Source organism: Letharia columbiana, assembly GCF_014066305.1.
Source record: "Letharia columbiana isolate WasteWater2 chromosome Unknown Sc0000001_s0, whole genome shotgun sequence".
NCBI classification, from domain to species: domain Eukaryota; kingdom Fungi; phylum Ascomycota; class Lecanoromycetes; order Lecanorales; family Parmeliaceae; genus Letharia; species Letharia columbiana.
Genome location: NW_023501037.1, coordinates 1,150,037 through 1,167,152, shown reverse-complemented (window position 1 = coordinate 1,167,152; position 17,116 = coordinate 1,150,037). Strand labels below are relative to the sequence as shown.

General features: G+C 37.3%; 5 protein-coding genes across 5 annotated transcripts; 3 read left to right on the top strand and 2 right to left on the bottom strand.

The window, feature by feature from the left end:
• Nucleotides 1-239: 239 nt before the first annotated feature.
• On the top strand, nt 240-1,663 carry HO173_000926 (uncharacterized protein; the record flags this gene model as incomplete). Its single annotated transcript, XM_037302873.1, has 4 exons — nt 240-441; nt 495-1,410; nt 1,458-1,546; nt 1,596-1,663. The coding sequence occupies 4 exons, from the start codon at nt 240-242 to the stop codon at nt 1,661-1,663; spliced, it is 1,275 nt and encodes a 424-aa protein (XP_037170380.1).
• A 109-nt stretch (nt 1,664-1,772) lies between these two features.
• On the bottom strand, nt 1,773-2,513 carry HO173_000925 (uncharacterized protein; the record flags this gene model as incomplete). The annotated part of the gene is made up of 1 exon (XM_037302872.1): nt 1,773-2,513. The coding sequence occupies one exon, from the start codon at nt 2,511-2,513 to the stop codon at nt 1,773-1,775; it is 741 nt and encodes a 246-aa protein (XP_037170379.1).
• Nucleotides 2,514-3,166: 653 nt separating this feature from the next.
• HO173_000924 (uncharacterized protein) lies at nt 3,167-4,547 on the top strand (the record flags this gene model as incomplete). Its single annotated transcript, XM_037302871.1, has 2 exons — nt 3,167-3,198; nt 3,260-4,547. 2 exons carry the CDS (start codon nt 3,167-3,169, stop codon nt 4,545-4,547), a joined length of 1,320 nt encoding a protein of 439 aa, XP_037170378.1.
• A 284-nt stretch (nt 4,548-4,831) lies between these two features.
• Nucleotides 4,832-5,797, bottom strand: HO173_000923 (uncharacterized protein; the record flags this gene model as incomplete). The annotated part of the gene is made up of 1 exon (XM_037302870.1): nt 4,832-5,797. One exon carries the CDS (start codon nt 5,795-5,797, stop codon nt 4,832-4,834), a length of 966 nt encoding a protein of 321 aa, XP_037170377.1.
• A 468-nt stretch (nt 5,798-6,265) lies between these two features.
• On the top strand, nt 6,266-8,064 carry HO173_000922 (uncharacterized protein; the record flags this gene model as incomplete). The annotated part of the gene is made up of 2 exons (XM_037302869.1): nt 6,266-6,392; nt 6,470-8,064. The coding sequence occupies 2 exons, from the start codon at nt 6,266-6,268 to the stop codon at nt 8,062-8,064; spliced, it is 1,722 nt and encodes a 573-aa protein (XP_037170376.1).
• Between the last annotated feature and the right edge of the window lie 9,052 nt (nt 8,065-17,116).

The window sequence follows — 17,116 nt, the reverse complement described above, 5'->3', positions numbered from 1 at the left end:
GAGCAGAGCGAGAGCTTCGGTCTTGCTTCAATGAGGTACTTCCGAATATCATGGACTACAAGTAGAGGAACCGGTATGGATACAAAGCAGAATTTCGCTCGCGGCGCTTGTCCGGGTGACCTCATGCCTCGGTCCCGGCTACAGCAGTGTGGAGAAGATGGAGAAGTTCAATTGCTATTTGCCCTACTCAACATGTCCTTTCTTTTTCCTTGCATTCCTGTCACTTTTTGCACATATTCATGATGATCAGACATGCATTACGAAGACAGCTAGTCAATGCTGCCAGGACACCAGCAGTTACAAAACGGTATGCTCACGCTCCGGTAGCATTCAATTGGGAAGATCCACTGGATTCCACCTCTCTGTTCACTGAAGAGGAATTGGCCATAGAAGAGACTGCATACTCATACTGTCAAGAACGCATGCTTCCACGAGTCCTTGGTACGCAATAATAGCTCCTCATAGCACTACGATCGGCTAATGAATTATTCTAGACGCCTACAGAGATGAGCATTATGATCGAAAGATTTTGGAAGAGATGGGCGAGTTGGGGCTTCTCGGCGCGACAATCAAGGGCTACGACTGTGCTGGCGTCAGCAGCGTTGCCTCGGGGCTTATCACCAGAGAGGTAGAAAGAGTAGACTCTGGCTACCGCTCGGGGATGTCAGTTCAAAGTTCGCTGGTTATGGGCGGTATAGACGAGTTTGGGACAAAAGAACAAAAAGACAGATTCCTCCCTGGCATGGCCAAGGGAAAGATGTTGGGCTGTTTTGGTCTGACAGAACCTAATCATGGCTCTGATCCCGGGTCAATGGAGACCACGGCCAAACCACACCCCTCGAAGGAGGGATACTTGTCGTTGTCGGGCTCAAAAACATGGATCACAAATTCCCCAATAGCTGAAGTCATGCTCGTATGGGCCAAGTTGCAAAGCACTGGTAAGATACGGGGCTTTCTGATTGAACGCGATCAATGCCCTCCTGGTACACTAGAGACACCGCCTTTGAAGAATAAGAATGGTCTCCGAGCCTCCATTACCGGCATGATACAATTGGATGAATGTCCGATTCCGGAAGCAAACATGTTTCCAGAAGTTGAGGGGCTGAAAGGTCCTTTCAGCTGTCTCAATTCGGCCAGATATGGAATTGCTTGGGGCGTTATTGGGGCTCTCGAAGACTGTATCGCCAGAGCAAGGACGTATGCTTTGGAACGGAGACAATTCAAGAATAACCCTATCGCAAAATACCAGCTGGTGCAAAAGAAACTTTCCGATGCCGTTACAGATGCTTCGTATGGGATTTTAGCTGCAACCCAGGTTGGCCGTCTGAAAGATGAGGGTAGATTGGCTCCAGAGATGATTTCGATGATTAAAAGGCAGAATTGTGACCGTGCTTTGATGAATGCCAGGACGTGAGTCTGCCGGCTCTTTTCATTAACCATAACTGATCTCCCAACAGGTTACAGGAGATCTTTGGCGGCAATGCAGTCAGTGACGAGTATGGCATTGGAAGACATGTTGCCAATCTCTTCGTGACGCAGACTTATGGTAAGACTTTGTGGTCCCGGGTTCCCACTGCCTTGCTAAACCTTGCCAGAGGGTCAATCCGATATCCATTCATTGATTCTAGGTAGAGCCATCACAGGTATCCAAGCTTTTGTATAAGAAATGTCTTTTTCAGACATCTCATGTATATAGTGCGAACTTCATAGAACATATTTGTCATCGTCGCTGTCCCACTATGCTCGTGCCATATCCACTTCCGAATCTGAGCCTATGGCCCCGTGATGAGCTGTTGTGGTTTGATAGTACCCAGAAGGTGGACTGCAATCACGAGGGTGATAACCATGGCTGCCCAATTAGCAAAAATGATCACACTGAATGCTACAACGACGATATTACGAGATAGTACCAGCATCTCCGCTGCAAAATCTGCTAAAAGTTCCCAAGAGATCGCGTCGATCAGGCCGGCAATGCTTAATTTCAGGCTTCCATAGATGATGTCAAGGTTCATCACTTCTTTCTCGGCTTTCCATTTACCTCGTGCGTTGGCCGTTATGTTGGCCCAGAGTTCGGTTGTTTGGTAGAAGGCGATGTATGATGTGTAGGCGATGTCCATGTAATCCCAGACCAACCTGAAGCCGATCATTGTGAGGTCGGTTAGAAGACTGCGTTCGGAGACGGAATGACCGTATCCGGCCTTGGAACGAGAGGTGCTCCATACCAGGTGACTGTGGTAGATGTTTGGCCTGCGCTTTGAAGCCGTAGATGTCGGTTCTCTCAATGACATTAGGTCTTGAGTGTGAGCTTGATCCAGGTCTCTGCTCCGTGGACTACCACTTTTGATGCTGGATGGATCCCTCGGATCGTCATAGCCGGAGGTGGGTCCAAGCGCTGGAGGACCCAACAAAGGCTCTTTTTCAAGTTGTAAGTGGGAGGCAAGCACAGTTGTGGCAGTGAGAATTGTGATAGAAGCCAGTGCAAAAGCTAGGGTACAGACGTGTGAATACCGCATGCTGCTCCAGAGAGTAGAGCGTGGCCTTTCTCAAAGCGCTTCTTCACACATTCCTGTCCTCGACGGCTATTGCCCTGAAAGCCGCGGGACGTTGGGTAATGATAAGAATATCATTGGCTAGAATTGAAGGAAATATTCCGACAGGCACTCAGCCGATTGGCCGATTCTGTGCATCAACATTTTTGAGAATTGCGTCGGGAGTCAGAGTAAATAGGGGAGTTGGGCAAAACGTCGACATGAAAGTCCAATTGGTGGAATATGTGATAGTTTTGATGATGGCCATGCGTACGCGCGGACGTGAAAAACCAATCACAGGAATGTGTTGAGGCCCGAGGACGCCCGACGTGCTCGTGCATCAGGCGTACTTGCAGGGCAGTGTAGGTAGCTGTGGGGCTGGGGGGGGTGGTTGGAGGTAGAAAGCCGAATCGATTCAAAAAGTGTTAAGGAAAACTATTCTCCCAGGGAAATTTCAGTGTAAAGAATCATCCCATGGGGTATCATGTTGTGTTCAAAACTCCTAATTCCTAGCGCCCGGATGTAAGGTGTGACCTCGGCTTTAAGGCGCGTCGTTCGCGTCAGGCAAACAACTTTCTGGGCGACCCTCACTCCTGCTTTCCAGTAATCCAGACTTAACGAACAGATATACAATCAAGATGGCTTTCGGGGTTTCAAATTCATTCAAAAGGTGCATAAATATACACGATTATACACGAGTACATGTGTATTGGAAGCTAACACTCGACCAGAGGCACGGTAAAGACCTATTCAAGGCAACGAGCGCGCCTCGAAACCAGCTATGATGCCGAGCGCCCTCGGAAGAAGATAAGAATGGGTGTAACCGGCACCATCATAGAGCAGAATTTCAACAGTCATCTGTACGCAGAGGAGCCGGCCGAAAGCCATCTCCCCGACGAAGTAAGCGCCGCCGCCAAAGCACACACAGAGACCAGAGAAGATGCTTCTCGAGAAGAACCAGCTTCCTCTATCACCGCACCCTCGAGTCCGCCAGCCGCAGAAAATGCCTTGTTCTCCTCAGACGCGCTGCAAGACGACTCAGAACTCTCATCCGCGCCTTCATCTCCGCCTCGTCTTCCATCGCCTATACCAGCCTCACGAAAGCCTGCATTCTCTTTTCTTAAGCGCAAACGCCCTGCTCTCGATGAGGGCTCCGCGAGCGAACCGCTGTCCGACATCACGCCTAATGCTCGCAAGCTACCGCGGCTAGCGAAAAAGCCCCTAACGCAGATGCAGATTGATCTTGGTGGTGAAGTAAGAAAGACGTGTCGAACATGCGGAATGGAGTATATTCCATCTGTGAAAGAGGACGCGGCGTTGCACAGCAAGTTCTGCGCCTTGAACGTAGGAGGCGTAGACATGGGCAAGGCGTTTGCGAAGGACGACAGCGTAAAAAGAATACGGTCAGAGAGGGCAAGAGAAGATGAAAGGGAGATGGTCGTAACGGTAGATCGGAAAAGCTCTATAGCAGCAAGAAATAGGACCAGGAAAGTGTTGGATGTTGTGAATGCTGAGCTTTCTGCCACAGATATTGATGATCAACACCTCTGGTGCGCGTTGAACCCCGAGCAAAAGATCATAGAGACACGGAAAAGCAGCAGCGAAGGCGGAGACAGAAGAGGGGACCGTTTCAAAGCGTTTCTCTATTTGGTGCACGACAAGTGCGTTGGCTTCTGTCTGGCTGAGAAGATCAGCAGCGCATTTGGAGTGGTGGATGGGTGCGCTGCCGGAGAAGAGGGCACCAAAGTCATAACGACATCCAAGAGCTCATCCATATCAGTGTCGACCTCAGCTGATATCGCCCTGCTTGGTATTTGTCGGATATGGACTTCGAAAGCATATCGTGGGAAGGGGTTGGCCGTGGATCTGCTGGAATGTGCAAGAAACAATTTCTTTTACGGGGTTGAAGCGCCGAAGGATCTCGTGGCCTTCAGCCAGCCAACGGAAAGCGGAGGGAGGTTGGCGGAAAGGTGGTTCGGAGCAGAGATAGGATGGCATATCTATCGAGGAGACGAATAGTACGCTAGTCTCGCTATTATATACCAATGGAGCTTTCGACTGCTGCTATCCGAGGGATGATTAAATGGGAGCCCTAACTTAATTCTGTAGCTTAACATTTGTAAGTACGCTGGTTGACAGGAGGGCCATCCATCATTTTGGAATCAACGATGTAAGAAGAGGTCTCTGCCATTGGGAAGGGCCTTGAGTGCGCGCGGAATGCGGGATGAATGCTGCATCAGCTACTAGATAAGAGGCGCCATTCTGTCAAATACGGCCCAAAGCGGTGAAGCCAATCCAACAAATTATGCTGGCATTGGGGAGAGCCAGTCAGGCATCGGTATAGAACCTAGCTGTTGGTAAGTCCGGATCGCGAGCAGCAACCGATACATATCGTCCACTTCTGGCGGTAATTGAGACTTTTCCCTTTGCTTTTTGGGCGTCAATTGTAGGAGATATTCCCACCTCCTCAGCTGAGAATAATCGAGGTTCCCCCAAAGCATTCGCGTATGAGGATGTAGGAGGGACGGAGCGAAGTAGCAAGCTGCGCCACCAACCTCGCCGACTTTCAACAGTTCTTCAAGCAGATATTCAAGAAACGTGATATGGAACTTCGATGCTTGGACGCTTACGCATAATTGATCGATTCTTTCCGAAGTTTGAAGCAGTCTTCCAAGCTCGTCAATTGGATCTTTGAATTGCTGTACGATAGACATCCGCTCCTTTTCGGCAACATCGAGGTAGTCTCCTTTTTTGGCACAATTTTCAATCCAAGCACTGACACCATTGAACGCAGCAAATGACGTCTTCTTCATGAACATGTCGACACCAGAGAGACCATCGAAGGACGGCAGACTAACGTGGAATTTTCGGATATGGTGAAAACTATGGTGATGTCCCAGGATAGAGCAAGGGACTCTTGGATTTTGTGGATGCGCCCAAGCCCGGTTCATCTTTGCCTCGGGAGACTTGGCCCAGGAAACGAACATGAATGATTCCGGGTCCGCTCGACTTTCGTTCATGGGCAGGCGTGGATCCCGCGGATGTCTGACGTAGATGGCAAAGAAGTTCTCGGAATACAGTATCTCTGCAGCCTCTAGATGGATCTGGCGGTTCACCAAAAGGATGCTCGGACAACGGTACTGGCCTGAGTACCACCTGACCGGACAATCGTCTTTTTGGGCCTCAACATCATACTCAGAGTAGGGCAGAAGGAGCCTGCATATTGGTAGACGGATTTCGGTAGCCAGTTGAAGAAAGGGGAAAGGCATCGCTGGAAGCGGCCCGTTTAATCTGAAAGAGCTTAAGAAAGTAAGAAACGGACCGGGACAAGCTTCTTTTATAATCTTACACGTCCCCAAGATCTTGGGCTGTATGATATATCTTTCTTGAGATAGCTGAGAGACTGAGTAATCATGCTACAATTATATCGTAGCATCAGAGAATATCGTAGGGTAAAGTACTTCACGAGAGCGAAAAGTCACCCCTGCTCAACTAGCGCACTCGCTAAAGCGGCCACGCGTGTGCGAGTGGGGGGAACTCTGGGGGTACGAGTACTTACATTTATTGCCAAGAGATATGCAGTGCAAACGGCAAAGCTTAATTTCCTTCTTGTACATGTAAGCTCTGATACCAGGACTGCCTCGCAGCGGATGATGTAAAACACTTCACCTTCGGAGGATACGCGTCTTTGCTCATGATAATTGCCCTCATGACGACCGTTTGTGCAAGGAGTCGTCATGTCTGGCACCAACCCTTTCCGCCGTAAAACCACTGAACAGAACTCTCATCTTCCAATTGGGCCTGTCCATAACGCCTTTGAAAACGATGATACACCGGAACCTCGGATCCCACCCATAGATACAGGTAAAACTAGGTCCACGATTTGAGGAAAAATCATGTATTTTTATCCATGTAGCCATGGAAGTGCTAATGCACATTAGACCTCCCACGCCTAACGAAGACCAAGACTGGCAAGACTGTTCGAATCATCTCACCGCATTCTGCCACATCCGACGGCGAAGATGGCATGCCACACAGATTCTTCTCCCCTCCGCCCATCCTTCCCTCCTCTCCACCATCAGATCTGCTGTCTCCCCAAAGCATCGAGGATGACTCGCCAGAAGACCCTTTCAACGCGGAATCCGACGGAACAGGCGGCAGCACAAAGGATGAGGGTACGCGGCAGAATACCTTGAGCAATTCAGGCAACCTCCGGTTAATTACTGGAGGCGTAAGCGCGATGCCAACGAACCCATTCAAGAAAACGCTCGCCAGTCTGAGTACAGAGAGCAGACCGGGTCCTCCAAGCCCAGGCAGCGAAGGCCGTTCGATGGGAGCGGAGCCCAAGACTACACGACCGCATTACGATGTAGACGATTTTAAGAAGTTGTTGTTGACCGGTGAAAAGAGTGTATCCGGAGCAAATGCGGCGGTCGCACCTCCAGTCAGCTTCCAGAGCCCGGCCCACGTTGGTGATAGCAGTAGCAACACAGATGCGTCCTCGATATCCCGCCAGTCTATCTTCGAGCCGGTTTCTGGGCCTCTTCAGGATTCACCACGGACGTCCCATGAGAGTGTACCGTCGGACGACGAGCGGCAGCGGCTGGTAGGGAGCATACCAACCGCTTCTGAAAGGATTAAGCCGTCGACTCCGAAGCGTCGGCATGGCAAGCTCGTCAAACCGACCGCTCCTCAAACGGTATCTTTCGAAGACCCCTCCCTATCGTTTTCCGATTCTGTGATGAGCGCGATCGCGCCAGTAGATCGATCCATGCCAGGGACTCCTGGTGATGTAGATAAGCCGCTACCGCCTCTACCGCCCCCTCCGAATACCCAGCCCTTAATGCAGAGCCCCATTCAAACTACGGATACTGATGTGCGAGCCTCATATTTTGAATCCGAAGACGCACCGTCTAGCAACACTGCACAGAAGCGCAGCCCACCAGCCCCGCCACATTCACGAAGACATAGCCAGCTAAGAGCAAAGCCTTTTGCGAGCAGTAGCGAGCGATCAACGCCGATAACAGAAGAAACCCTAATGGAATCAACACTATTGTCCCAATCTCCTCCAACGGCAATTTCAAAAGCGCCCCCTCCACCTCCACCTCGCCGTGCTGGTCTAGTCCGCGGGAATTCATCATCGTCGATGTCTACGGGCGCATTTTTCACTCCAATGTCTGATCAATCCAACCGCACTGATGTCAATACGCCATCTGCCAAACCTCGACCTCCAGTACCACCCAATCGAAGTCCCTCAGTGTCATCAGTGAAACGACCCAATCAGACACAGTTCATCCCTGGATCCCCCTCCATGGCACCACCACCGCCACCTAGAAGGAGGGGTTCGAGTCAGAGCAGCTACACGCCCTCACGGCTCAGCGGACAACGTCTGAGAAGTGATTCTGGCGCTTCTTCGATATCCCACCTTGCTATGACACCAGTGGGCCCAAGTGGCGCCGAAAACAAAGATGTGATGGCCGACTTATCGGCCTTGCAACGGGAAGTTGATGAGCTTCGGGGGAAGTTCAAGGATTGAAATTCTACTGTCTCCTAGATTTTGAGGTATGGGGGCGTTGAATAGATAGATACGGGAAGAGAGATATCAGCATTTTGGGGGGCGTTGAAAGATGCCCTTGTACACTGTATTATTTAAAATGAAGCGCAGGAGTAGGGCGTCGCAATATGCTCCTAGCTTGACTTGGGCAATACCTACATAATGGTACTAGTACCTCTAAATATATGCACCCGTTCAAAGACGCTGTGGTCGGTGTTGACGTGTCTATCATGAGGAGAATCATTGACGTCTTGGGGTTCGGATCGCTGAGATCCAGACCAGAATAATGAATGATAAGTACATCAAGAGCAGGTTTCTTCTTGTCTCCTGCGAGTTAGTAAGAAACCCTTCGTTCAGCGATTATTTAGTGGACTCCCTTTTGTACACGCTCTTGCCGACAGGGTCTACAGCAATACCTTTCCGTACCATTCCCATGGCCTGGTGTGGCATTGGCTCCAGAGGTAGGTAAGAGTTTTCTTTTCCAATGGCGCCGATCAGCCAACTTTGGGGGGACTTCCGGGGGGGAGTACCGAAGATTATGTCGTAGTTCGGCTTCAATTGGAAAGTCGATGGGACCGACGTTCGAATGTTGTCGTGGTTCACAAATATTGCTAAGGTGGAGCAACGTTTGGACTTTGGGGCGACTGTTGGTTTCTTATTGCGTCCATGACGGTGTGAGGAAGCACCACCGAATGCCTTTCGCGTTTGCAATCTTGTGTTGGCGCTCGTGAATGCTCTTCGCTTTCGTGCCTACCTCACACAGCACCTTTCCGAATTATCCCCCAACTTCTACCTCTTCAAAGGTTAGAGCTCAAAGGGTCCTCTTTCAAGCGATAGGCTGGGATAGAGACAGCGTTGCGATTCCGCTGCATTCGTCCTGACCCTGGGATTTCCGAAGCTGGCTCGATGTAAGATAGCGAGAAAGCGCCATTACTCAAGCGCGCTGCACTTGTTGTGAATCCGCATAGCAAAGAGGCAGTGGAATTTATGGGAGATGACGGTCTCACTTTCCGGGATTCAGATTCGAACTCGTAAGGGAGATGTAAGGAAAAGCAAAAGAGAATCGAGGGTAACCAGCTCAAACAAGGCGTCTTTGGCTAAGGCTGCCTGCCACGCTAAACAAGGGGAGGTTCCACCAAACCATAGCTGAGCTGTTGTGTTTACGTCCTCCTAAAGTAAGATATGTATACCACAAAAATATGGTATAACCCCTCAATAGCCTTGAATCCTCAGAGGTTTCCTTGGCTGACTTAGGGCGCACTGTTGCCGAATGTTGATAGACCAAGAAAAGGGCCGCTGCGTCTGGCGCCTACTCTAGCACCAGTAGTGTAAGATTACGCAAAATTTTTAAAGTTGCTAAAAATTTTTAAAGTTGTTAAATAATAGAACTAACGGAAAGAATTAAGATAGTTACTAAATCGGAAAAGAATTAAATATAGATAAAGTCTACTTAAAGACATAAATCGTACTAAATTAATACGTTATAACTGCGAACCCCAGATAAAAAATCGTACAAAAGAAACTTTTTAGATTTACAATGATTATTAAGCTATAGAAAGTAGATATATATATTTAAAGTATTTAGTAAGACTAGTATCTCTTTAATTAACTTTAGAGGATATTTATATTTTTATAACTATATTAAATAAGATTAGCTAGTCCTAATAGAACTATAATAGTTATAATTTTAAGAAGCACGTATTTATATTAAAGTTATCGATAAATATTATATTAAAAATAATAGATAAAGACTAGAAACTATTAATAGACGAAGTAACTACTATCTTTAGAGTGGCGGTAGTATTTATAGAAAGGGCGAATAATAAATTTAAAATTTAAATAGTTTTAGACGAAGTATATAAACTAGTTATTAATTTAAGTAATCGAGATAGTAATATAAAGAAAAAGATTATATATATTAAGTATTAAGTAGCTAGTCTAAGAAGTAATATATCGACGACTAGCTACGCTAGCGTATTAGATCGATTCTTAATATTCTTCTTTATTATCGAAGAAATTTCTATTATATTATTAATAGTATCGAAATAAGATTAAGTATTATATAATAAGCTAAATGAGATTATTATAAAGTTATAAGATAAGATAATAAGTAAAGTATTAGAGGAGAAGATATTAAGCGAGATAATTACGATAATTAATAAATATATAAAGAATATAAATATTATAAGAAAATCTATTAGAACGGCTAGAAGATTAGCGAGTAACGATATATATATTATAGCTATAAATAAGAAGAAGGCGAATAAATTAAGAAAAAGTAAGGATTAGACTTTAAAGATAAATAATAGCGCGAGAGTAATTATTAAAATATATAGTCTTTTACTCTATAAAGTAAGGATTAATATATTCGATATTAAAGATATAACTATAATAATTAAAAGGGTTTAGAATAAGAATACTAATACGCTAAGTCTCGATATAATATAATTAGACTAATTCGGCGCGAATAAAGAGAGTTATAATAAGAGTTTATTAATTATTAAATTAGTATTCTTAGAGAAAGAAAATAAAGTACTAAAAGAAGGTTTAATTATCGGTTTAAAACTATGTAATTATTACGTCTATAATAAGTAGTATAGATTGAAGTAATACTTCGTATATTAGAAATACGATTATCTATCGATTATATATTCTAAAAAGAATTACTTAGTATACGGGAAATACTTAGAAAAGTATTATTATAAAGATTATATAGTCGATACTCGTAAATATCTAATTTATAAGAGACTATATAAGGCTTAAAATAAGATATATATAGTAAAGAAGAGAGAGAAGCGAGAATAAGAATGGCGAGATAATAAATTTCTTTACGGTATTCTCTTTATACTATAATATAGAGTTATTACATATATTATTAAGTTTCTAATATAATACTATCTATCTTTCTTCTAAAGCGATAGCGACCTATTTACTAGTTATACTAAATATATAATTAAGAAGAGAGTATATTATTAAGAAGTTAGTAGCTATAGCTAAAGAAGTTTACTACTCGAAAGATTATTTAAAAGAAAGTCTTTTATTTATATAAAGGCTAATCTAACTAGATTAAATAAGAATCTAAAGAAAATAAATATCTTTAATATATTAAAAGAAATAGACTTTAGACTAAACCTCTTTTATACTTTTATTAACTTAATATTAGTAAACTCGTTAACTCTTAAATCTAGATAATATATAAAGTTAAATTATTATAGATAAGTTATAAATATATTACCGTCTAGAAGAACTCGAGAACTTCGATAAGAAGGTCTTAAATATTACTATATTATTTATACGACGTAAAGAAAAGCGTTCTATCTTTAGAAGATATATTATCGAACTTAGTTTAGATTATATCGAAGTATAACTTACGAATATTATCGAAGAAGAGTTTATTATAATCTTTATATTTATCGCTAATTTGTAGAATTTTATAAAAAGCGCTATTAATATTTCTAATACTTAATATAATAAATTAAAGACTTTAATAGAGAGTTTTCGAACTACTAGCCGTAATATTAAGATACTTTAATAATAAAATAAATAACTTAACTAGAATATCGCTTATACTAAGATAAAGATATTAATAATTATTATTTAGCTAAGTAATAGTAATAGCTAATTATTTTATAAGCGAGAAATTAATAATAGACTTCGAGGTTTACGTAATAGATATCGTATTAATATTATGAAACTTATTAAAGAAAATAAGAAACTTAAGTAAGACTTAAAGCGTAAAGAGTAATAGCTAAAGAAGTAATAATCTTATATATTAGCTAATTTAAAAAACTTCGATAAGAAAGATATAAAGATTATATCTATATCTCGTTAGCCGAGTATTTTTATTAATAGTATTTATCGAAACTTACGCTATATCTCTATTACGAATCGCGTAGAGAATATAGAATTAAATAAACGATATCTCGATATCTCGAATTTTTATAATATTAATAATTGAAATAAGTAGAATAGCTAGCGTTAATATCTTAAAGCGAAGTTTAGATAAAGCGCTATAATCTTCTCTATTAAATTTAAGAAAATCGATTATATACGAGATTATTATAAGTTTACTACTTATAACGTTATTAAAATAAGAGTAAATAAAGATATCTTAGATCTATATTAAATTATCTAAGAAATAATCGACGAATTAGATAATATATTCGAAATATATAATAAGATTATTAAATCGAATATTAAGATATTTAATTCTAAATTTAATATAAGAGTAATAGATAAGAAGAAATCGTTTAAGAACTTCTACGCACGATTCTCTATAGCTATCGCTCTCTTAAAATTTACTAATATTTATAAGATATTTAATCTAAAACGACTAATCTCTATACGTTTAAAATATCGAATTTTAGAATAATCTTTTAATACTTTTCGAGAATTAGTTATTTTTCTATAAGTATTAGATATAAATCTTCGAGTTATTAATAATATATTAGATCTAAAGAGTAAGAAAGAGATTAATAAAACTAATAAGAACTCTTCCCTCTCGAATAATTAACGTAATACTTTCTTTACTAAAAGAAATAATAATATTACTATCGAAAATTCCTATATATAAGAATATAAGTATCTTAAATTATTAATAAATAGAATTCGAAAAGAAGATAGATATTTTAAGTATCTAAAGACTAGATATCGTTTTAGCGATAATAGTATCTTATATAAGAATATAAACCTATTAATAAAAGAATAAGTTAATATAATTCTAAAAGTCGTCGGCGTTAAGAAGAATATCCTCGTCGAATTATTATAAGAATTAAAAAACTAAACGTCTTTAGTTAAGTCGCCGCTAGAGATCTAAAAGCCTTATATATAAGAATTAAAGAGTTAGAAATAGAAAGAATACTCGCTTTCGTCTCTCTATCCGCGTATACTATTATTATTAAAACCTCTTTATAAAATAAACGCTAATTAGACTTTTATAGAAAAATTATTATATTAATAAAATAGATTAAGATTAATTATCTCTCGAATATCGAAGCTTTAATATTAAGCTTTATAAATATATCTTTTATTAAAGTAAATAAGCTATTTAAAGTAGTATTAATATAATTCTATAGATTATAACTAGTCGATAATAAATTAATCTTTATTTTTAATATTATATATATAGTCTTAATAAAACTCGCCTTAGAAGATTATATAGAAGAACTTTAATACTTAATTATCTTATTAAAATAATTTAATATTATTCTAGAAATACTATAACTAGAATAGTATAACTCTTATATATTCTTTAAATCTAGAATTATTATATTTAATTTAGATTATTATATATTTAACTATTTATTATATAATAAACTTATTATTATTTAGAGTAATAATAAGTTTTTAAAAAAGAATTTAAATTATATAGTAAAGATTATATTTAAGAAAAAGAATATAGTAGAGATCTTCGCCTATATCTTTATTAAGATAGTTAAGAAATTAGAGAATTAAGTTATTATTATATAATCTTAAGACTTCGAATAACTTTTTAACTTTATTAATAAGAAAGCGAAGTTTATTACTAATATCGCCGCTATTATAATAGAAGATTATAAAAAATTCTTTTATAAGCTAAGAAAGAAACCTTCGATTATAAAATAACTACGAGAATAAGTTTTTATAGTATATTACGAATAGCTAGATATTTAAAATCTTATTAAAGCTAATAAACTTTCTACTTATCGCTTTATTAATTACGAAATATATCTTAAAAAAGAAGTTATTTTACTATCGAAGAAGACTTATAGACTCTTTAGAGACTAGATATTAGTTATAAAGAAATATATCGATAAGATATTAGAGAAAGATTATATTAGATTAAGTACTTCTCTCTATATAGTATTTATTCTAATTATAAAGAAACTCGATAAAGAATTTAGACTATACGTAAATTATAGAATTCTAAACGTACTTATTATTTCTAATCGAAATACTTCTTTATTAATTAAGAAGACTCTCGCTAAATTATACGCGGCGAAGATATATAGTAAATTCGATATTATAGCCGCTTTTAACGAGATTAGAGTAAAAAAGAATTATAAGAAAAAAATCGTATTTCTTACTCGATATAGCCTATTCGAATATATAATAATACCTTTCGAGTTATATAATACCCCTATTACTTTTCAAATATTTATTAATAATACCTTACGCGAATATCTAAATATATTCTATATTATCTATTTAGACGATATTCTTATCTATAATAATATTAAAGATAAGTATATTTAGTATATAGAAAAGATATTAAAGAAACTTCGATAAGCTAACCTCTATCTTAATATTAATAAATATAATTTTTATATTATTAGAGTTAAATATCTAGAATTAATTATTATAACGAAAGAAGTAGAAATAAATATAAAGAAAATTAAGGCTATTACTTAATAAAAGAAACCCAGATATATTAAAGATATATAAGTATTTCTAAAATTCGCTAATTTCTACTAAAAGTTTATTACGAGGTACTCTAAAATCGCCGTATTTTTAATGAATTTTACTTATACTTAATAGAAGAAAGACTTTATCTATTTATAGGCTTAAGAGTATTCTAAATAACTCGCTTTCGAAATACTTAAGAAAGCTTTTACTACTATCTCTATACTTACTTACTTTAATTTAAATAAAAAGACTTAACTAGAAATAAACGCGTCTAATTTTATAATTATTATTATTCTATTATAAGAAGATAAAGATAAAGTACTTAGATCTATAATATTTCTCTTTAAGAAGATATCTTCTATAGAGTATAACTACGATATCTATAATAAGAAACTTATAGTTATAATATAGGCCTTCGAGAAATAATATTCTAAGCTAGCTAATACCTCTATCGAGAATCTTATTAAAGTTATTTCAGACTATAAGAACTTATAATACTTTATATTCTTTAAATAACTTAACTCCCGCTAAGTAAGATAAACGAAGTTTCTCTTCGAATTTAACTTTCGTATTATCTATCGCTTAAAAAAATAAAGTATTAAATCTAATAGCCTTATTCGACGAGTAAGAGATCTATTTAAAAACGAGGATAACGATTATACTCGTTATTAATATCGTATAATTCTTAAAAATAATAATCTTAACGAAGATATTAAGAACGTTATATATCTTACTATTATATTACTAAACGATATAAGAGAAAGTATTATCTCTCTAGTTATAATACTATATAAACTTAGCGAATAAAATAATATTAATAATAAGAAGTCTAATAAAGAATTATTATTAAGAACCTCGATAGAGACTTCTTAAGAGAAGTTCTTAGAAGAATCGAGAGAAGTCTCTACTATTAATACTTCTAAGTTATTATATTAAATAAAAAACGCTTATAATTATAATAATATCGCTTAAAAAATTATTTATTTAAAGATATCTAAATAGAGAAAGCTATTACTTAAAATAATTAAGAATAATCTTAAGCTAAAATTAGGTGATTATTATCTTTATAATAGATTATTATATATTAATAATAGACTATATATACCGAACGTTCTCGAATTATAAATTAAAATTATTAGAGATATTTATAACTCTTTACTCGAAGGCTACGCTAATAAATTATTAATCTATAATAGAGTAAGTAGACTTTACTATTAACTAAGAATAACGAATTTTATTACCCGCTATATTAAGAGCTATTATATCTATAAAAGATCTAAGACTTATAAAGAGAATAAGTAAGATCTACTTAAATCTCTTTTTATTTCCGAATAATACTAATAAGATATTTTTATTAACTTTATTATATTACTATCTATTTATCTTAGATATAAGCGTTTTTATTAATATATTATAATAATTATAAATAGACTTAATAAGAAGAAGAAATTCGTTTTCTTAAACTCTCTAAAAGTAAAAGTAGTAGTTTAGGCTTTTATCGAATTTATATAGCGAGAGAAAGAATATTTATTTACTATTATCTCCGATCGAGGTATTTAGTTTATAATATATTTCTAAAGAAGACTATATAAAAGAATTAAGATTAAATCTAAACTCTTTACTACGTTTTATCTCGAAAATTAATAAATAGATAGAGAACGCTAACGCTATTCTAAAATAATATCTTAGAGTTTATATTAATTATAATTAAGATAATTAGATAAATCTATTATTAATAGTAGAGTTCGAAGCTAACTTCGATAAGAACGCCTTATTAATCGTATTATTATTTCTTCTTATTAAAGAATATATTCCTTACTTAAGAATAGAATCTTTAATCTCTTAAAATTAATTCGCTAGTTAAAGAGCGAAGAGAGATATTAAGTTAACTAATAGATTTATCGAGAAGATAGATATTATAAGAAATTATCTAAAAAATTAGCTTAAATAATTATAAGCTTTATAGAAGAAGTAAGCTAATTATTATCGACTTTCGATATTAGAATTTAGAGTTAAAGATATAATTATACTTAATAGAAGAAATATTAAAATCGTATACGCTCTAGTAAATTACTAAATTATAAGAATTTCGAATTATTTAAAATTATTAAAGCTTTAAATAATTTCGCTTATGAGTTAGAACTCTCGACTTTTATAAATAATATCTATTCTATCTTTTATTTATAGCTATTATATCTCGATAATAGTGACTTATTATTAGAATAGATCGAGCCTCCGCTATTATTTATCGATATTAATAAAGAAGATAAAATCTACGATATTAAAGAAATAGTTTAATTTAAACTAAATAAATAAAAGAATAATTTCTTAACTAGTAAGAGGGGATATCTAATATATAAAATTAGATATAGAGGCTTTAAAATTAAAGAAAATCTATTCTAATAATTATTTACGAATATAGTAGAATATTCGAATCTAATAGTAGACTTTTATTATTATTACCCCGAGGCCGTTAACTTTTATTTATTATTTAAAAGACCTTTAAAATAGTCTTCTCTATTAGCGCTACTAATTTATAGTAGCTATATCGACTTATAAAAAGATCTTAACCTCGTAATAAAATACTAAGTTAATATATCTAAGGATATTACTTCGTATACGCCTAGATATACTTTTTATAAGATCGATA